This window comes from Nyctereutes procyonoides, unplaced genomic scaffold (genome assembly GCF_905146905.1).
Source record: "Nyctereutes procyonoides isolate TBG_1078 unplaced genomic scaffold, NYPRO_anot_genome, whole genome shotgun sequence".
Taxonomy (NCBI): Eukaryota; Metazoa; Chordata; class Mammalia; order Carnivora; family Canidae; genus Nyctereutes; species Nyctereutes procyonoides.
The window spans coordinates 1,545,943-1,568,627 of NW_026575037.1; the positions used below are offsets into that span (position 1 = coordinate 1,545,943).

Below are 22,685 nucleotides of genomic sequence, written 5' to 3' on the forward strand. Positions count from 1 at the left end.
TTAATTGTTTAACTTACCTCATCAATGAGACTTGATTCAAAATACTGATAGGCAACACTGAGTGCAAACTTTAGCCATATTTTGTATTCCAAAGATGGCCAGAAGACATCAAAACCTTCATACAAATCCTCCAGGGAGATAAAGCAGGCCTAAAACCACAAGGTATCAAACAGCAAACTTGATTGAGAACTAAATTATAAAGCCATCTGAAGACAAGGTGCCTATAAGATTTAATCTTCATCTAACTTAGAAGATGTTAGAAGAGTTATCGACTCTCGTACAATTCTGGTACTCTGCCATTTAAAAGCATTGCACTATAGAGAAACTGTTTTAACAAAATCTATAGTTCGATGAAAGCATATACCTAGTAATAGCTGGGAAAATTTATGCCGGTCCATAGCTATGATAAAAGATATGGTTTATGAGCCTAAGATTCACAAACTAAGCCACATAAACTTATCTATTTTTATTGCCACAGTCACTGAAGGGGGCTCCAAAGAGGAATTCAGCTGCCTCCATTTTGACCTTAAACTTTCTAGTTGGTTTTTTCTTTCCAGCTTGTTTCTTGGCCCAGGCCTCTGTGGGCAAAGCATCCCTAGATGGGAAGGAAACTATCTCTGCAAGCAGTAAGGACTGCCCTAAACCAGCAAGGCCCTGTCAGTGATCAACTTGACCTTCACTGACCACCTGCATGTATCCACCCATGCATTTTGCCCCACACTTTCCTTCTATAAACTTGGAAGTATTTTCAGCATGTTGAAGGGTCTTTGAGCTTCTAGTCGGCTGTCTTCTTCCCCAGGTGAACCTCACTGAAATTAATTCCTTTCTTGTTTCACCACCAGTCATGTCTCTGCCATTGGCTTTTGTCAGCCCTGAGTGGCTAAACCTGGTCTGTCAGGGAGCCCTGAGGACAGGTACTCTTGCACTCCTGCATGCTGGCCACAGGCTGACTCACTGTATTTGTTTCCAGAAGCCAATTGCTTACCTAAATAAGGAAGACTGCTCTTTCAGAATTCAAATTACATGAACTTCAATTGATTTCAGCTCAGCCTTGTGACTAAATTATGCCTCCTGTCCTCTTCCAGAAATGAAATGGTATAAAACTGACAAAGCAACATTGCTTTCTGTCCCACACTCCCCTAAGACTCTGGACCCTGCTCTATTGCATGTAACAGTCCCAAAAGCTAGAGAATTCCTTGTAAGCAGGAACTCTGGTTCATTTCTGTTTGAATCCCCAGTATCTAGTGGAATATCAGGCTGCTTATTTGTTGAATAGATAACTTCTAACTTAGCCAGTGAAAAATGGAAGAAAGTGAGTGTAAAAATAAGTATTCTTTAAAAACACTTCTCTTGGGGCACCTGGGTGGCTCAGTCAGTTAAGCATCTGCCTTCAGCTCAGGTCATGATCTCAGGGTTCCAGGATCAAGCCTTGCATCAGCCTCCCTGCTCAGCATGGAGTCTGCTTCTGCCTCTCCCTCTGCTCCTCCTCACCACTCATTCTCTCTTTCTCTCTCTCCCTCTCTCTCCCTCTTTCTCTACCTTTCTCTGTCTCAAACAAATAAAATATTTAAACATACACACATACATACCTAAAAACACTGCTTTCATAATGGGAATCATTCACTGAGTGCCTGTACATGCCAGGCACCTAACTTAGATATTTTCCTAATCTTCATAACATCAAAAGTTAGATGAGATATTCTCTCTTTTAATAAACAAGGACACTAAAAAAATAAAAATAAAATAAAAATAAAAAATAAACAAGGACACTAAGACCCAAAGAGGTTAAAATAGCTCACTCCAGGTCTTACAGCCAGGATGTGAGACATTAAATCTTTTTTCAATTAGTCTCTGCTACTTCACAGTATCTGAGTGGGCAATATCAGAACCCAAAGGAAGAAAAGATGCTGGCATTCCTTATTTACTTCAGGAAGAATGAACTAATAGCCCACAATACAGACAGAACCAATTTCTTACCTGTAAAATAGTTTCACAGATGGCTGTATATTCAGTTTCACGCTTAAGCAGACAGCTCAGCTCTCCAATTATGTCCCCGCTGGTACAGTATTCTGTAAACATGGATTTGGACCCTCTTTCAGACCTTAGGCTACTGTCTATTCCAAAGGTAGGAGGTGAACTATGCAACTGCAAAGTGAAACCCAAAATTAAAAATCCTTGACCAAACCATAGGAGCTCCCACTGTTTCCTGCATTATTAAAAATGGAAGGAAAAGATTCTTTATGAACACTTTAAGCTGTGAAAAGGGTATTAAGGCTTCCAAAAAAAAAAAAAAATCACAGTTTCTTTCACATTTCAATTCTCCAAGGGAAGGATTGTTTCCAATCTTTATCTTTACGGATGACCCCATTTACAACTTCCTTATACCTTCCTTCTATAAAAAATCCTACCAAAAGTACTGATTGCAGTCTGCAACTAATGCAACTACCCACTCCGAGTCTATTAGAAATTCTTATCATACTGGGCTAGTGCCTCAGGTGGATGAAGGCCTTTGATTGCATGGATCCAGAAATCAGATGCCATGAATGCCTCCAAACCAAGCCATGATTTCCATCAACCATGTCACCCTTTAAAATGCTTCAGAATAATTTCCACAAGGGGTGCTTGGTTGGCTCAGTCCATAGAGCATGTAACTCTTGATTTCCAGGTCCAGTCTGAACCCCATGTTGGCAGTAGAAATTACTTTAAAAAAAAAAATTTCCATGGGCCATCAACAGAAAAAAGGTCTTTACGGTGAGTCACTTCGGGAAAAGAATGGATAGACGTGAATGTGGAAAATAAGAAAGTTATGAGATTTCAGGAGGAACCCACAAGAATCAACCAGAAGGATTACAAAATTTTTCAGAAAGTTTAGCTGTAAACATCAAAAAGGAAGGCTATTGTTCAGGACACAGGAAACAGGGAACAAAGGGTCACTGAAGAAGTTGCTATGAAACTGCCCCCTCTGCCAGTGATTACCATTCAGATTTTTAGAGGCATTCATGCTTCCAAAGGGCTTTGACATTCTTCTAATTCTGAATGCAGTTGAAAGGCTCTTTGAGCAAGGAACAATGTCTCTGTCTTTTTATAAACCAAGAAAAGAAGATAACATCTGCAGGCAGATTTTAAAGAAGTGCTTCCAAGATTCCTCTCTTTGTTATTCAATCAAACATTAATCTAGAGACCACTGGGAAGGGACTTTGCAGATGTAATGAAGGTTACTAATCTACAGATTTTAAAGAGATGATTCTGGATTATCCTGGTGGGCCAATGTAATCAATCACAAGGACCCTCCAAAGTAGAAAATGAAGCAGAATCAGATGTGGCATCAAGAGAGGGATTGGCTGTACTTCAGTTCTGAGATGAGTACCTGTGTCCAAAGATGGAAGGAGCTTTATGAGCTGGAGATGGGTCACAGCTGACAGCCTGAAAAGAAGCAGGGACATCTGTCCTATGGCCATAAACAACTAGATTCTGCCCACAACCTCAATTAATCTGGAAATGGATTCTGTCCTCAGAGTTTCCAGAAGGGAACACTGCTCTGCTGACCCCTTGATATTGGCCTTGTTAGACTCAAGCAGAGAAACCAACTACTCCCATAGGACTTCTGAACAAACAACTATGAGATCATCAGTCTAAGCCATTAAATGTATGCTGAGTTCCTATGGCATCAACTGAACACTAACAAAACAACTTCAGCCCAAATATTGTTGGACTTACTCTTGAAGAAGACTTAACTGGTCCAGTCATTGCAGGAAAATTCCCCAAAGGAAAATGTATTTTGCAGTTTTTAAGTGTTCAATTTGATATATCTAACAAACACAAGTAGCAGTGTATTTTTGTTATGATTCTAATGGGAGCATAGTACAAGGATTCTACTGGAAGCAGCATAGAATAATGGCTAAGGACATGGATACTGAGGCCAACTCTATGAGTTCAAAGTCCTCCTTGACCTCTTACTGTGTACCCTTACTGGGAGACAACTGAATTACTTTCTCTGTGCACCCGTTTTCCCATGTGAAAAATAAGGTAGTTATAAGAATTAAATGTCATAATATGTTGCCATTTTGACCACCCTTTAAAAAACTACAACGGATCTCTTCATCTGTCAATTACTTCTAAATATGACATATTTTGCTTATATATTTTGCTCACTGTCCTATCTCCTTCCATGCCTCTACTAAAAAGCAAACTCTAAGAAAGCAGGGATTTTTGTCTGTTTTGTCAATTCTGTGCCTAAAATGAACAGTGCCTGCTTCATTTGCTTCACAAATGAAGCAAACATTTGTTGAATGAATGAATGAATGAGTGAATGAACAGCACCAGGCATTCTGTTGGGCCGGCGGGATCAAGGGAGATCGGGAGGCACCAACAAAATGGCAGCAGACCTTCCACCTTGTTGCCCCCACCTCAGAACTTTCCCAGCACCAGCAGACCCCCCCCCCCCACAGGACATGTCATCAGGGGCAGACTGGACCTGTGCAGGAAACCTGAACCATACTTACTCAGACCCCATATAAGGGCATGGGCAGTTATTGCCCCAGGCCGATTTCACCAGTAATATGCCTGATACCTATCACTCCGTCCAGACACACAGCCCCTTACCCCTCCCCTGCTAAAAAGCAGCTTGCCCTCCCCTGCCCGCGACTTCCCTGCTCTCTCCCTCCCCTGTGGGCCCAAAACCTTGCCGGAGAGCCCGTCCCATTAAAAGCCTATTTCGATTAACTTTTGCTGGGCCTCTCTATTCCATTTCACTACCCATCAGATTAAACCTGAGACATTTCATAAGTGCTATACATATATTAGTCTTATATTTATCCTAATAGCTTATTTCCATGATCAATTGGATATCTTTAAGGTCTGAAAATATCTCTTCCAAAATAGAAAGTCAAATATATTATGTGCACTATAATAAGAGTTTCTCACTTGTAAACATCATTTAGGATCTAGGAATTATTTGGGCCATAAGCTAGGGGCTCACCCATGTATGTATTCAGCTACCAGCATTCAGACTCTAAAGGATTCTTATTCTCCTCACTCTATAACATCTTTCTCTGATCAGCAAAAGTATCCTGTTGGTTAGGTAAAAGTCATAGTTTCAATCCTAATTCTATTCGACCTCCGTAAGGATCTGACACTGCGGTCAGTCCACATGCCCTCACTCTTGACTGTCATTTCCTTTAGTAATTCAACCACTCCAAGTATTGGGTTCCCTTACCACTTCCTCCCAGGATTGCCTTGAGGAATAAGTAATGACTATAAAAGCATTTTGATAAATGAGAAATGCCCTTAAGATGTTGGGTATTATCTTTCAGCTGTAGTGTTCACTCTGAGTGAAAATGGTCTCATTTATAAATTATGTTAAAAATTTAAAGCTTTCAAGGAACCTGGGTAACTCAGTCGGTTAAGCATCAGTTCTTGATTTCAGCTCAGGTCATGATCTCGGGGTCCTGGGAAGGAGCCCCAGTTCGGGCTCCATGCTCAGCACAGAGTCTGTTTGAGTTTCTCTCCCTCTGCCCCTCCCTCCTTCCCTCACCCTCTCTCTCAAAATAAATATATAAATCTTTTTATAAAAATTTTAAACTTTCCAGGTTCCTAAATTTCTCCTTATGTTAAAATCATATATTTCAAAATAAATTTTCAGTAAAGTATAAATAGTCCCTTACAATTGCCATTCCTGAAATAATTAAGTAGATTCCTTGTGGCATTTCACCTTCTCTACAAATTACATCTCCATAATCAAAATAGGCAAGTTTGGCTCTCTCCTGCAAGAAAAATTAATGAGAGTCAACACAAAATTTTCATCGTCTTCTTTTCTAAATAGAAATAAAACTTTAAAGCTAAAATGGTTTTCAAGTAGAAAAATAAAAACGTACAAACTATATTCTTTGGTTGTTAATGAATTATAACATGCTGACATACCTCATCAAATTTTTTTTGAATCTTTTATTTATTTATTCATGAGAGACACAGAGAAAGAGGCAGAGACACAGGCAGAGGGAGAAGTGGGCCCCTCGCAGGGAACCCCATGCGGGACTCGATCCCAGACTCCAGGATCATGCCCTGAGCCGAAGGCAGACGCTCAACTGCTGAGCCAGCCAGGTGACCCCTCATCAACCTTTTTAAAAGAAAGGGACCAGGGCAGCCCCCGTGGCGCAGCGGTTTAGCGCCGCCTGCAGCCTGGGGTGTGATCCTGGAGACATCGGGCTTCCTGCATGGAGCCTGCTTCTCCCTCCACCTGTATCTCTGCCTCTCTCTTTGCTCTCTCTGAATGAATAAATAAATCTTTAAAAAAAAAAAAAAGGGACAAGCAAGCAAACTGTAGATTTTGTGATTAGTACCAGACCAGGCACAGTGATTGGTAGAAATACCCAATAAATGCTCAATTGAGTAGATGTTTACAATAAAGTGTGAAACTTCGGACAATGGAGACAGAGACAGGATGCTCTGGAAAAGTCCAAAAAGGCCACAGGACCCTGTCTTGGGTGTCCATGGAAGACTTTAAAGAGGAAGGAAGAGCTAAGCTGAGGCCTGAAGAAAGGGTAACAGATAGCCAGGATACAATGAGTTGAACATCATTCAGGGCAGAGGACTCAGTATATGTGAAGACCCAAAGGCAAATAGAACATCTGCACTTGGAGTAACTGCAGAAGATTCAGTATGTCTCACACAGGGAGGAGTGTGGACCAGCACTGAGTTATCAATTTAGCTTCAATAGCCATAGTGTGTAGGATTCCCAATACTTTAGCAACTCACAACATTCTAGTTTTTTTAAAACCAGAAGAGAATAAATAACTTCTAGGTTGAGGAAAATATTTTAATACTAAAACATTTAATACTAATATATAATTCATCTTTATACTAACACAGTCATAAAATAGAATTTTTTGTCATTTTTTTATGTGGGAAGACTCTCACTAAGGCCAAAGTGCCAGGACCCATGAAAGTCATCCTGCAGCCCCAGTGGAGCAAGGACTGGAGAGGTGAGCCAGAGCCAGGCCTCTTTAACATTAAGAGTTTTTTTTTTTTTTTATAAATTAATTTTTATTGGTGTTCAATTTACCAACATACAGAATAACACCCAGTGCTCATCCCGTCAAGTGTCCCCCTCCGTGCCCGTCACCCATTCACCCCCACCCCCCGCCCTCCTCCCCTTCCACCACCCCTAGTTCAAACATTAAGAGTTTGAGCTTTTTCCCAAAACCAGGGAGGAGCAACAGAATGGTTTTTAACAGAAGCATCAGGGTGACAGATTTGCATTTTTCAAAGATATGTAGGAAACATATCCCTAAATCATTCACAGTGGTTATCTCTAAGTATGGGGTAGGAGTGACGAGTTTTCACTTTTTACTTCATGTACTTCTGAATTCAGTGTTGAAACCAGCATGGATGGCTTCACAATTTTTTTTTTTTAAAGTCACCTAAAGCCAATTATCCAGCGTATATATTGTTCAGACTTTGGTTTTCTACCACTGACTTTTGGCTTATCATTATAGACTACCACATTTTTAAAGGATTTTTTTGAAAGATTTTATTTATTTATTCATGAGACACACACAGAGAGAGGCAGAGACACAGGCAGAGGGAGAAGCAGGCTCCCTGCAGGGAGCCTGATGCAGGACACCATCCCAGGACCCCAGGATCACAGCCTGAGCCAAAGGCAGATGCTCAACCACTGAGCCACCGGAGTGTCCCGACCATTATGTTTTTAATTAACCACATCAGTTGGAGGATGAAAGAAGGGAGTAGTAGTTAAAATTAAGTATTGTTGCTGTGATGGAAACCAAGACTGAAATTACAGCCTACAATCAGGGGTGTTTATTTTGTTTACTGTGGATTTTAGTTAACCACATAATCCATGGGCTGTCCCTAATGAGAATAATGCCTGTGTATTCCCAATTCATCACAATTTTTGTTCTGGTAAAATCCGATTGAAATGGCTATCAAGAACCTATGTATTTGTGCGCCTGGGTATCTTGGTCAGTTAAGCATCTGGCTTTGGCTCAGGTCATGATCTCGGGGTTCTGGGATCAAGCCCCACGTCCAGCTCCCTGCTCAGTGGGGAGCCTGCTTCTCCCTCTCTTCTCTGCACCCTTCTCTCTCATGTGCTATCTCCTTCACTATCTCTGTCTCTCTCTCTCTCTAATAAGTGAATATAATCTTAAAAAAAAAAAAGAAGAACCAACATATTACAACATATTAAGGAAAGGGGGCACTTAGAGTGAGGGAAGTCAATAAGGGGGTAAAGAAAGTCCAACAGCCTTACAGAGGTTTGGAAAGTTAGGGACAGGAAGAAGGTTGTGCCCCAGTGACAGGTTCACCTTAGGTATCTATGAATCATTAATTTATAGAGTGATCTTCTTCTCATCAGTTTCCCATTCCTCCTCAGTCACTGCTGGATGGTCAGTTAATTACATTTGGAAAATTACTACCTATAAAGAACCAAATTCTAATTTTATCTTAAATTGGATTTTAACAAAACTAAGCAGAATGCAAATTATAAGAAACACCTTTGAGATACCTTCTTCCCAGTCCAAGACCATCTCCTATCTCTCAGGACTATTTATTTGAGATCTATTTTCCAACTATCCCTTATGGCCACTGGCCATCCATCCCATCAGATTTCCTCCTCCTTCTTGCAGCCACACTTGTACTCGCCAAAGCAGAACATCAGACCCAAATTAGGCCAGGTGGATTTCTCTCTCAAGAATTTGAAATGAGAGGCAAAGAGCCTGGGAATTGAGAACTGAGCCATGAAATCCAAGTGCTAGAAGAAAGGTCCACAGATGCCCACCAATAATATTCCTGAAGTGGCCTGAATCCCACCCTGCCCATAGTTAGTTAGTTATTTCTTAGCAGCTTCTATACACCACCCCATTGTCTTTCCAGGTCAACTTCCCCTTTTCTTAAACTAATTCAAGTAAGTTTTTATTACTTTCAACCAAAAGAGTCTTAATTCAAGTAAATTTCAGATCAATTTCAAAAGAAAAATTCAAAAATTTCTGGTATGAAGGAAACATTAGTATAGCAAAAAAGATATTCAAAGCTCAGTAGAATCTCATTATGATTGCTATCTTTCTAGAAAACAAGCAAAATGCCCTAATTGTGGACAAATGCCTTATATATCTATTTGCCTAGATCACAAAGCATGGTACAACCAAATTTGTGGTAAAGCAAACACCATTCTTTGTCACAGTGTTTTCCTGATTCTAAAAATCTAACAGAGGTTTTGATTGGTTGATGAAAAAGTTAAAGCCTTATAATTCATACAATAACCACTTAAAACCAAAGCCACAGGGCAGCCCAGGTGGCTCAGTGGTTTAGCACCACCTTCAGCCCAGGGCATGATCCTGGAGACCCGGGATCGAGTCCCATGTAGGGCTCCCTGCATGGAGCCTGCTTTTCCCTCTGCCTATGTCTCTGCCCTTCTCTCCCTCTCTCTCTCTCTCTCTCTCTCTCTCTCTCTCTCTGTCTGTCTCATGAATAAATAAATAAAATCTGTAAAAAAATAAAAAAATAATTAAAAAATAATTTAAAAAATAAAACCAAAGCCACAAAATGGTAGTCTCTGAGTCACATCCAATCCAAGGATGTATTTTGTTTGGCCTGCATGATATTTTCAAAATTCTAAATTGGTGTCAAATTTTTAAAATTTGGAAATTTCACATAAAAATTCAGATCTATGGATTTTCTTTAAAAAACCTGACCTCTATATTATTAAATATAATAGTCAATTTTCAATCTTCATCTTATTTGACCTCAGCCGCATTTGACATAGTTGCTTATGGGCTCCTTTAAGAAATACTTTCTTCACTCAGCTTCTAGAATACTACTCTCCTTTAGTTTTCCTCCCACCTGATGGATTACTCCTCAATTCTTTTTTTTCCAGTTTTACGAAGTTGTTCAAGTTTAAGGTATACAGAATAATGACTCGACATACATATATTATGAAACAATTGCCACAAGTTTAGTTATCCATTACCTCATCTAGTTACCAAAAAAAATTCTTTTCCTATTATCAGAACTTTTAGGATTTAATCTCTTAGTAACTTTAAAATATACCATGCAGCAGTGTTAAATACATAGCCATCATGTTGTACAGCACATTACAGTACTCATTTATCTTATAACTTGGGAGTTTGTACCTTTCGACCATCTTCCTTCAATTTCCCCTCCCTCCATCCTCTACTAGGTAACCAGAAATCTGCTCTCTTTTTCTATTCTTTTTCCTAATTCTTCCTCATCTTCACTCTAAATGTTGGATAGCCCAAGACTCAATTCCTGGATGTCCATAATAATTCCTTAAATTAGTGCATCAAGTCTTCATACCTTAAATATTATCTCTATTCTGGACAACTCCAAAATCTCTATCTCCCATTTGGCCTCCCACCTGAATTCCAGGTGCCTACTCAACATCTCCATTTGGATGTCCAATAGCTTTCTCAAATTTAACTCATTCAGAATCAAATGCTTGTCCTCTCCATATAAATCTTCTCTAAGTCAATGGGAATTCCATTCTATTTTCAGACTAAAATCCCAGAAGTTGTCCTCTCTCCCTAACACTCCTTCCATAAATACCTATCAACTCTACCTTCAAGACATCGGGAGTCTATTTACCACTTGAACTAATCCAAGCCACCATCCCCTCTTGCCTCCATTACAGGAATCATCTCTCTGGCTTGCCCTTGTCCGCTTACAGACTATTCCCAACAAAGCAACAAGGTGGTCACTTTTAAATGTAAGTTAGATCATATCACTTCTCTGTTTGAAGCCTTCCCATATGTTTCCATTTAATTCAGAATGAAAGCCGAAGTCCTTATACTGGCCTACAGAGTTCTACAAACTCATGCTCTGCAACTATTCCAGCTTCATCTGGTCGCACCATCTCTACTTCTGCCACAGGGGCTTTGGGGGATGTTCCTTGAACAAACAGCACACTCCACACCAGAGCATTGCACTTGCCTGGGATGCTCTTCTCTCAGATTATCTACATGGTATACTATTGCTTGCAGATCTCTCTTCAAATGTCACTTTATTCAAGCAGCCTTCCCTGATTATCCCATATAAAATAGCTTCCCCACTATATTTCCTTTTCTTCCTTTTTCTCCATAGCATTGACAATCATCTAATAGACTATATATTTGTGTATGTTGGTGTATTTTTTGTCCATTTCTATCCATATAATATAAAATCCAAAGCAAGGACTTTACCTATTTTGTTCACTGGCATATCTTCAAAACTAGAACAGTCTCCAGCACAAAGAGGATATTCAAAAAATATTTCTTGAAAGAGTCTAAAATTGCAAAGCAACACTCAGCTGACTTTAGACAGAGCATGAACTCTGGAATATGCCACAGTTCTCATTGTTCCCTATAATACTGTATACAGCTTGTTTTACTTTTATATCATCTGCCTGGCCTGTATAGTAATTTAAACTTGAGACTCATGCTTTAAAAAAAAAAAGTCTTTTTCAGAGTGTGTATCGGGAAGTCCAGAACTCTACAACATAAAGTAATATGGGATTGGTTAATAATGAGTCGCACAGATACCTTATCCTAAGCAGATAAGCCATTGTGGAAAACCATCTTTGCCCTTTGGCTCAAAATGATATCTACTCTTCCGGGTTTTGCTGGGCCTCCATTTTGGCTTACCCTTCATTGGCCATCACAGGATTCTTGCTTTGAATATGCTTTTTTGTTAGTCTTGCATTAGGAAGTGGAAAATAATTATTATCAAACCTGAGCCAGAATAGAAGACAGAATCTTTACCTTGAAGAACTCAATGAGAACATCTTTATTTTCTAGCCAAACAATATTATGAAGATATTTGTCAGGAGTAGGTGGTGGAATTGCCATTGGAAAGTTATTCAGTGCTTTTATTTTTGCAAGAAATACCTGAAAACAAACAATCAAAATAATGATGATCATATCCTGTGAAAAAGGACAATAGGTAAAAATTTAGTAAATCTAACAAAACTACCATTATGTAAGCTTATTTTGATTTATTTATTTATTTATTTTTTTACTTATGATAGAGAGAGAGCAAGAGAGAGAGGCAGAGACACAGGCAGAGGGAGAAGCAGGCTCCATGCACCGGGAGCCTGACATGGGATTCGATCCCGGGTCTCCAGGATCGCGCCCTGGGCCAAAGGCAGGCGCCAAACCGCTGCGCCACCCAGGGATCCCGCTTATTTTGGTCTTGACTCAGTTTCTTTCACCCTACTTAAATTATCCTCTAACCTTTTTTGGTCCCTATTCTTCTCTTAACTCATTGAATTTATGAATTGATATATTAACTCATATTGAACTTAGTATCTCTATAATCCAGTTAACACTGTATTCCACTGTGTCTTAATTTCATATCACTTAAACTTCACAGTTGGTTACTGTACAATTTAATGCCACATATTCTTAAATCTTTTACATATGTATGATTTGCTTCTCTAAATTCTTCTAATTTTGAAGGATATAGTTCCAGTTTTGTGGGTTCTCAGAAATCTTCTCTGGCTTCCCTATAAGGTAAGAGATAATCACCTGTCTGTCTTATTCTAATGGCATACCCTACAACTCTCCCTATGGAACTAATTACATTATAATATTATTACTTTTACTTATCTGCCTCACCTTCCTATTGTGTAACTTTGTTGACTTCATGAATAAAGGACTAAATGAAAGAATGAGGAAGAGCCCATGGACTTTGGGGTCAATAGTGTATTAAGTATTCCAATCTCCTTAAGAGTCCATGGTACATACCAGGTATTCAACATATATTTATTCAATTAAATTGGATTAGCTAATCAACTCCTTACAACTAGCTCCTTATGAATTGGAATATAATTACATCTCTTTGGCTGACAATTAAGCAATCAGTATTGCATTCAATAAGTAACTATTGAATGATTGATTTACCTATTACCTTTCTAAACAAACCTATAGGAAAAAGATCTCTCTCTTCATAAGGGCTATAATTTATTTATTTAAATTAATGGGTATCAAGCACTCAGTTGAATCTTATATAGCCTTCAAAGTGATGAATGAAAAAAATAGAATAGAAAACACAGTGTGTGTTGAGATATAGCTTGAAGAATACTGTAGTAGCCTTTTTCTTCCTTCTACCAGACACTAAGGAAGAATCATATTACCCATTTAGTCCTTCACCATGATATTAGTCTAAAGAGATAGAGCTTTAAAGGGGAAAGCTGGCCTGTCCCACACCCATTTCCCTTTGGGGACCATGGAGAGGGGACTATGTCCAGGGAATGACCAGAAGCACAGTGCCTGTGAAACTTGGCCAGGAGCTGCCAGTGACAAGGAAAAGCATGTGATACCCGGAACAGCAACACAGACAGAATGTAAGACCGGAACTTCCATGTTTCTGCATGCTAGGAAACAGATTTTTGCAAAGGATAGAAAGAACAATCACATTTGCACAAATAAATGATCTAGATGGTACATGTGATGGAGTGATAGTACTAAATATTAAACATGTTTTCCTCTGTCTTATGTCCCTAATTTTTTGCAAATACATTTATCATTTTTCAAAAGTCTATTTATCAGCTAACTATTGATAGTGCCTTCCCTGCTCCTCTCCTCTTAGAACTGTCCCCTCCCTGACCTCCACCAAAACGCACAAGCACACATACACACAAGCTGATCCTCTCCCTATGATGTTAACATTATGTGATTCCCACTCCCTTGCCACAGCTGCTAGGACCAGTCAGTACACATTCCACCAGTAGACAGAGAAGCAGAAAAATGTAGTTGAGCTTGTAGAGGGAGCCAAAAGAAGATGCCAACTCTGATAGGAAATGGAGAATCTGGAAAGCTTTCTATCCATAGTCAAGTCACTTCCAAGGCCCGGCCACATGGTCTGGCTACTGTGGGTTCGGTAAGAACATCATGTCTCTTTATAAGAAACCCCTAGCCCTATTTCTTGACTAAGTCTAACTCAGGTTAGTTTCTGTTACTTGCAACCAAACAGTTTTGATATGGTGTGCACCAGGTAGCACTGGCTCTAGCTGCCACTGGCATTAACAAAGGCTATCAGCAAATTAGAGTTAAAATTTTATTTAATCTTCCTCACTCATTACACTCTGCTCAAGTAACAATGCAGGCTTGGGTGTTGGGCCCATGGAATCAAGCAACATGGAAAACTGCTTCATTACCTTATTCATCTCGATGCCCTCATGTTTATCAATAATGCCTCTTGACCAAAGGAAGGTGAGGTTTTTCAGAGCTTTAGCAATAACACTCCGGATTGCCTGCCTAGTCTTCAAAGCAATGACAACATCACGACCCTCATGCTCTATGAGTCCTGAAGCAAATAAAACTATCAGTAAGCAAACAATGCAATAATCACAATAATAACTTATATTTGTTTAATACTTTATAATTTCCAAAGTATTTATTCAATACCTGTCATTCCTATTTCATACAGAACTTGTGAGGCTGATAGGACTAGAGTTATTTTCAACTCCATTTGATGGATGAGAAAATTGAAAACTGGCTTCCCCTACTAGCTAGGAGAAAATCACTTTCTCTGTCTCATTCCCATGGCATGTCCTACATATCTCCACTGTGGAACTTACAACATTGTGATATTTTGATTTTTACTTATTTCTCATCCTACATATCATATAACTTTGTTGGGTGAATAAATGACTTAATGAAAGAGCCCCTGGACTTCCGCTCATGGAGCTTTCTGAGATCAAAGCACATATCTTTTCCTCTTTAATGAACACAAGAAGTCATGAACTAGACTGTGAGTCATGGCCAAAACTCTTTCATCTTAACATGGGCAGAATGCCTGACATCTGGAAGGTACTTTTTTTTTTAATTGTAATGAGCTGGTTGGTAAAATGAAGAATAGCATAATCAGGAGCATAGGTCAATGGAGCACTTGACTCTTGATATCAAGGTCATGAGTTTGAACCCCACAATGAGTATGGAAACCACTTAAAATAAAAAAATTTAAAAAAGGAACTTGGGTTTCAATGTCAAGTACACCTTAGCTGGAGATCTAGCTCACCATTTACCACCCATATGATTTCAGGCAAATTAAACTTTCTGAACCACAGCTTCATTATCTATAAGATGAAGATAATAATAGTATTTGTCTCATAGAGTAGTCCTAAAGATTAAATGAGATAATGCATATAATGTATATATAATGCATATAAATCTGTTAACACGGTTCCTGACATAATTAGCATTTGATAATCAGTTGCAGTAACCATGTGGGAACAGGTACTTCCTTTTACAGGACTAAATCAAGAGAACTTTGTAATATTACATACTAAATCTAAATCTAAAGCATAATATGAGACAGCAGCCCCTAGGCCCCTAATCTTTAAAAGCACAGAAATAAAAATCTACCTATATGAAAGGTAATAATGGATTCTGGATTTTTTGAGACAGTGCCAAAATTTCTGACACATCTCCAAATTCATATTTTTTTAAAGATTTTATTTATTTATTCATGATAGTTACACACACACACACACAGAGAGAGAGGCAGAGACATAGGCAGAGGGAGAAGCAGGCTCCATGCAAGGAGCCCGACATGGGATTTGATCCCGGGTCTCCAGGATCGCGCCCTGGGCCAAAGGCAGGCGCCAAACTGCTGTGCCACCCAGGGATCCCCAAATTCATAATTTTATCATTTATCATTAGGCCATGTTCTTCCAATTTTGATTTGGAAAGTATTATCCCCATAAATCTATATGGCATCTTACAAAGTGGTTTTACTTGATTTCTTTTATAATTTCCATTTATCAAGGACCTACTGTATGCCAGGCTCTCTCCCAGAAACTTTTGCACACACTGAGAGCCTGGTCTACCGCCCCTTGTGAGGAAAGCAGACTCAAGAAGCTTTGTATAAAATCCTAAGACTCCTGCTGCACACTTCAACTGAAGCAGAGTGCTTATGGATGCTCAAAAAATGACATCTCTTGTAGCTCCACATTCCTGAGTATCTTTGCAAGCAAAGTAAAACAAAACAAAAACACCCTTTGTCAAATGTAATTTTCATGTGTCTTTTTCTTATAGACTTAAGGAATCTGATCTTGCCACTTTAATACACTTTCTACACTCTTCATTATTTCCTCTATGCTTCCATAGCAAATACATGACCTGCTTTAACTTTCTGCAATTGTCTACTGATACTCTCATACCCTCCATTATGCATTTTTGGCATACCTGGCCTATTGCATGCATTTGATAAATGCTTATTGAATGAATAAGTGAGTAATTGAAGGAAAGCATGACTTTTCTTACCTTGGTTAAATTATGGAATAATAAGGTGTGATTTCAGGAAGTCAGATATTCCTACTACCTACCTAGTTCTTTGACAGCATCTCGTTTGTTGGTTTCCAAAATTTCATACAATTTCTGCAAGAAGTCAAGAAAGACATTAATCTGTTATTACACCAACTGCATATCTGGCTTTAAAATCTGAGAAAAAGAAGAAATCTCACTAAATTTATGATTTGGGGAAGATGTTTAGCTCAATTCTCTCCTCTGTGCCAATTCTGCTGCTTTCCTCACTCATGCTCCCACTCATGTTAACAGTGAATAGTGTGCAGTCAGTAGCCTGCATAACTACTGGACCTAGCCTTTCTCAGAAAAGATTAGTGTGCATTTCACTGTGCACCAAGGAGAATTCTCACAGATAAAACTCCATTAAGAGAGAGCCAACTGAGCAGCTTTTTGGGCAGCCAGCCTATTAGGAGCATAAAAACAACTGCAATAATGAGAAATGATGGTATTGATTAGTTCCATGATTCCTATAGATAACTCTTGGCATAATGAAGAAATGGCTCTACTCCAAGGCTAACCATGGTGTTCAATCATACAGTAGGTATTGGTCAGATGCCCCCTATGTCCCAGGCACTGCTCTTCATGGAGCTTATTCTCCAGCTTTAAATCTTTCTGGAGCTTTCACTTGGCAGCAAACAATCCACAGTTCCCTAGGATTGTCAGGTACAAATGACTGAAATCCTTCACCCAATTAATACACAGCATAATGCTATTTACAGGAAAGAATAACAAATACAGTGCTATTTTACTGGTTTGCTTTATATATTTATATAATTATATATCCATTTTAGGGGTATGTGGGTGGCTCCATTGGTTAAGTATCTGCCTTTGGCTCAGGTCATGTTCCTGGGGTCCTGGGATTGAGCTCCCCAGCTGGTTCCCTGTTCAGCAGGGAGTCTGCTTCTCCTTGTCCCTCTACACCCACACTAGTGATCTCTCTCTATATATATCTCAAATAAATAAATAAAAATCTTATAAAATAATTTATCTATTCATCTAGAGAGAGAAAGAGAGAGAGCATGCATGTGTGAGTGGGGTGAGGGGTAGTGGGGGTGGGGGGAGAGAGAGAATCTCCAGCAGACTCCTCACTGAGCACAGAGCCTGACATGGGGCTCCACCCCAGGGCCTTGAGACCAAGACCTGAACTGAAATCAAGAGTCTGACACTTAACCAACTGAACCACCCAGGCACCCCTACTGGCTTGTTATCTAAAGTTTAAGTAGCTAAAGTTAAGTTTTTGTTGTTTTGGTCTAGAAAAATCACATGTAATAAATATAAGATTTATTTATTTATTTATTTATTTATTTATTTATTTATTATATTTGAATATAAAATTGAGGTATACAATTTTTATTAAGTTGCTTCTTTTCACTTGATAACACTGAGTCAATATTGGGAAGGTGCCAAATTAATGGCCTGTCTATGGCACCCACACACTGTGGTCCCACCCTGCTTGCACAGGGGCTTAGGTAGCTTCCAAGACCCCTTCAAATCAAACTGGATCAATAGCAACTCCGTAAAAACTCTATAAAATGACCTGCACAACAGAGCATAGGAACTGACTCCTACCCACAAACAGTACATAATCATTTAAAGCCTGGACCTACATGTGACTCCTCTAAAAGTGAGCTGCCACTGGTTAGTTTTTGAACCACATCACTTTCAGAGTAAACACAAGTTTGATATCTAAATACATCTCAAAAAAAAAAAAAAAACCACACAACATTTAAATCTTTACTGAAGTCTCCTTTATAAATGCCAAAGGGGAATTTGTTTTATCTTACACTTTGAGGCAAGTGCCCCCAAATGTCAAATGCCTTCTCCCAAACTCCTCAAAACACATTACCTCCCATGACTGACTGCTGTTTTTTTCCCACCTCTTCCAGTTTCTGAAATATTTTCTTCTATGAATAGCTCTGTCTTCTATTATAGATCCATCTAGACTTTCCATACTTTTTTGTTTTCTCTAATATTCAAAGTACATCAATAAGACAGAAAGAATTCTGTTGCACATTTGATCCAATAATTGGTATTTCTGTAATAAATCTAGAGAATAGTTCTCTAGCCTATCTATAAAGATGTCATGAAAGACGTTAGATGCCTTGCTAAAATTCAGCTATACTCTTTCTATAGTGGTCCCTGATCATAAAAGAAAACCTTAAATTCTAAAGATATTTAACAATATGTCTTCTTATGTGTTTTAGAAATTAAAATTAGGGGTACCTGGGTGGCTCAGTCAGTTAAGCATCTGCCTTCAGCTCAGGTCATGATCTCAGGGTCCTGGGATAAAGCCCTACATCAGGCTCCTTGTTCAGTGGGAGTTTGCTTTTCCCTCTCCCCCTCTGCCCCTCCTCCCCACTCATGTGTGCTCTGTCTCACTCTCTCTCTCTACCAGATAAATAAAATCTTTTTTAAAAAAAGAAATTAAAATTAAAACATTAAAGTAGGTAACTTCATAGCCTCCTTCCCTCTTCTGGATTTAATAAGGAAAGAGCCTCTCTTTCTTGGCTGAGGCCCTGAGGTAACCAATGGTCATCACAAAAATAGGCACAACAAGCAGAAGACGTAACGCTCAGCCCATTCCTGATTTTATGTATACACAGAATCATTAGATCTAGGGCTTTAGTAATCAAGATTTAAATTATCAGATTAAAAATCAAGAGTCTCTCCTAGGCTGAGAAAACACCCTTCAGCTATTGATACTTGTCAGTCTGGACCCCTCACCTACATACCTGAAAATGTAACCAAAAGTCACCAAACATTGGGCAGGATAAACAGGATGAAAGACAATAACCAAACATGACAAAGAGAAGAATGAACCTCAAGGAAGCACTAATACAGGAGACCAACAATTTTTAAATAAAGAGATTCAATGGAATATCACATTTGTTTAAAAAAAAAGAAAAAGAAAAAGGAACCAGTCTCAATGAAAAGAAGCAATCACAGTACTTGGAGATCAAAGAGTGTACAGTCAAAAAAGAGGAGAGAAAATGTAATAGAGGGACTGATTATCAGAATGAACACAGCTATAGACTAAATTTAGAGCATGAGAAACCAAGCTGGGGGATTCTCACCACAAAGAGAAAAGACTTGGAAGTTATAAGAAAATTTGAAACAAGGACTAAATCCAGAAATACAAAAAAAATTGTTTAAAAGGGTGATGAAAGGAGAAAATAGAAACCTAGGGGAGGGAATAATCAAAGAAGTGTTGGAAGAAAGATGGCAATGTTCTGATTGTGAAACCTCCAAGTGCTGTGTAGGATAACTGTTTATTTTTAATTTTAATTTTTTTAATTTTTTTTTTATAAATTAATTTTTATTGGTGTTCAATTTACCAACATACAGAATAACACCCAGTGCTCATCCCGTCAAGTGTCCCCCTCCGTGCCCGTCACCCATTCACCCCCACCCCCCGCCCTCCTCCCCTTCCACCACCCCTAGTTCATTTCCCAGAGTTAGAAGTCTTTATGTTCTGTGTCCCTTTCTGATATCTCCCACACATTTATTCTCCCTTCCCTTATATTCCCCTTCACTATTATTCATATTCCCCAAATAAGTGAGAACATACACTGTTTGTCCTTCTCCGATTGACTTACTTCACTCAGCATAATACCCTCCAGTTCCATCCACGTTGAAGCAAATGGTGGGTATTTGTTGTTTCTAATGGCTGAGTAATATTCCATTGTATACATAAACCACATCTTCTTTATCCATTCATCTTTCGATGGGCATCGAGGCTCCTTCCACAGTTTGGCTATTGTGGACATGGCTGCTAGAAACATCGGGGTGCAGGTGCCCCGGCGTTTCATTGCATCTGAATCTTCGGGGTAAATCCCTAACAGTGCAATTGCTGGGTCGTAGGGCAGGTCTATTTTTAATTCTTTGAGGAACCTCCACACAGTTTTCCAGAGTGGCTGCACCAGTTCACATTCCCACCAACAGTGTAAGAGGGTTCCCTTTTCTCCGCATCCTCTCCAACATTTGTTGTTTCCTGCCTTGTTAATTTTCCCCATTCTCACTGGTGTGAGGTGGTATCTCATTGTGGTTTTGATTTGTATTTCCCTGATGGCAAGTGATGCAGAGCATTTTCTCATGTGCATGTTGGCCATGTCTATGTCTTCCTCTGTGAGATTTCTCTTCATGTCTTTTGCCCATTTCATGATTGGATTGTTTGTTTCTTTGGTGTTGAGTTTAATAAGTTCTTTATAGATTTTGGAAACTAGCCCTTTATCTGATATGTTATTTGCAAATATCTTCTCCCATTCTGTAGGTTGTCTTTGAGTTTTGTTGACTGTATCCTTTGCTGTGCAAAAGCTTCTTATCTTGATGAAGTCCCAATAGTTCATTTTTGCTTTTGTTTCTTTTGTTTTCGTGGATGTATCTTGCAAGAAGTTACTGTGGCCAAGTTCAAAAAGGGTGTTGCCTGTGTTCTCCTCTAGGATTTTGATGGAGTCTTGTCTCACATTTAAATCTTTCATCCATTTTGAGTTTATCTTTGTGTATGGTGCAAGAGAGTGGTCTAGTTTCATTCTTCTGCATGTGGATGACCAATTTTCCCAGCACCATTTATTGAAGAGACTGTCTTTCTTCCAGTGGATCGTCTTTCCTCCTTTGTCGAATATTAGTTGACCATAAAGTTCAGGGTCCATTTCTGGACCCAATGTTCCATTGGTCTATGTGTCTGTTTTTGTGCCAGTACCACACTGTCTTGATGACCACAGCTTTGTAGTACAACCTGAAATCTGGCATTGTGATGCCCCCAGCTATGGTTTTCTTTAATTTTTTTAATTTTTTAAGTTATGTCTCCCACTCAATGTGGGACTCAAACTCATGGCCCCAAGAACAAGAGTCCCATACTTTACCAACTGAGACACCCAGGTAACACGATAATTTCTTTAAGATTTATTTATTTATTTTGGAAAGTGAGAGAGCACATAGGCATGAGTGGTGGGGGTACAATAAGAAAGAATCCTCAAGCAGACTCCCCCTTGAGCACTGAGTGCAACTTGAGGTTCAATCTCACAACTCTAAGATCATGACCTGAGCCAAAACCAAGAGTCAGACACTTAGCTGATGGAGCCAGCCAGGTACCCCTAACTTTTTTTTTTAAATTATACCTAGACACAATATGGTAAAAACTCAGAACTCCAGGGAGAAAATTCTATAAGCCTCTAAATGGAGAGAGAAAAGTCACCTACAAAAGCACAAGTAAAACCAGACTTACATCATCAATGCTGAAGACAAATGAAAATCTTCAAGAAAATAGTTTTGGACAGTGAAAAGATTAATTATGAGAGCAAAATACAAAGATTTTTGCATGTGTAAGCCCATACATCACCTTGAAAAAACTACTTATAGGAATTTTTAATAAAAAGAAAAGGAAAAAAGAGGCTCACATGGGACTCCAGAAAGGATGGCTAAGGAATATAAGCTAAAGGACGAGAGGAAGATAGTTTAAGAAACATTTTTTTTAAATCAATCCATTTGACTGTTTCATTTAGAAGAGTCTCTATCAAGTAGCAGATATTTAATGATATTGATCATATTTTGTTATGGATTGGATCAAATGATAGGTTCTAAAGTGAATGTTATATAATCATAACAAAGTAAAGGTTTTAGTTTTCCATGTATGGAGTCATTTATTGAAAGAATGAAGACATAATTATACTTACAGAATAAAATGTAAAATCTTTTTTTTGTAAAAATAATAGCTCCAAAAATTTAAGATTGGGAGAAAAATAAAAGGCTAAAGGAATATTCTAATTTCTTTACACTTCATGGCAGAGAGTAAATAAAGGCTGTTTAGAGATAAATCAAGAATTAAATACATGTGCACGTTATTAAAATTATTATGGCAAGCAGTGGAGGAATTAACACAAGAATGGTTACAATGGGCTATCTCTGGGAAGCAGTAGAGTGGAGGGCAGGAAGGGATACTTTTACTTCTTGTATTTTATTACCTTTGAGTTGTAAAATTCTGCATGACTATTCTGTTACCATCTTTTCCGTGTTCTCTCCTGTCTCTCTATATATATTTGGATTCAAAGACCTTACCTTTCAGGCCATGCAGAGCTACTGAATATTCTTTTTTTTTTTTTTCAACTCAGGGCTTGAACTCACAACCCTAAGATTAAGAGTCAAACTCAGCTTAACCAACTGAGCTGCTCAAGTGCCCTGCCACTGAATATTCTTAAGTAGACATGCGAAATTTGAAACATTGCTCTACAAGTTTGCAGAGGGTCCTGGGTCGACAGTCTTGCATGAGGGAACTCAGCCAGGAAGTGATTCACTCCATCTTCAAGTTCCTAGTATGCTCACATCCTCATCTCCCATTTGGTACATACCTCATACTGCCTGGAAATGAGGGTCTTG

The 22,685-nt window shown here is 38.8% G+C and overlaps 1 protein-coding gene across 1 annotated transcript in view; it reads right to left on the reverse strand.

Annotated features, from left to right (window-relative positions):
• The window catches only part of SLC9C2 (solute carrier family 9 member C2 (putative)), a 92,589-nt gene that overhangs the window by 6,239 nt on the left and 63,665 nt on the right, over nucleotides 1–22,685 (reverse strand). The window contains exons 18-23 of the mRNA XM_055319023.1: nucleotides 16,334–16,385; nucleotides 14,162–14,310; nucleotides 11,766–11,891; nucleotides 5,664–5,762; nucleotides 1,978–2,145; nucleotides 18–149 (exon numbers count right to left, since the gene is read on the reverse strand). Of these exons, the coding sequence (XP_055174998.1) occupies nucleotides 18–149; nucleotides 1,978–2,145; nucleotides 5,664–5,762; nucleotides 11,766–11,891; nucleotides 14,162–14,310; nucleotides 16,334–16,385 (726 nt within the window). The remainder of the gene's footprint in view (nucleotides 1–17; nucleotides 150–1,977; nucleotides 2,146–5,663; nucleotides 5,763–11,765; nucleotides 11,892–14,161; nucleotides 14,311–16,333; nucleotides 16,386–22,685) is intronic.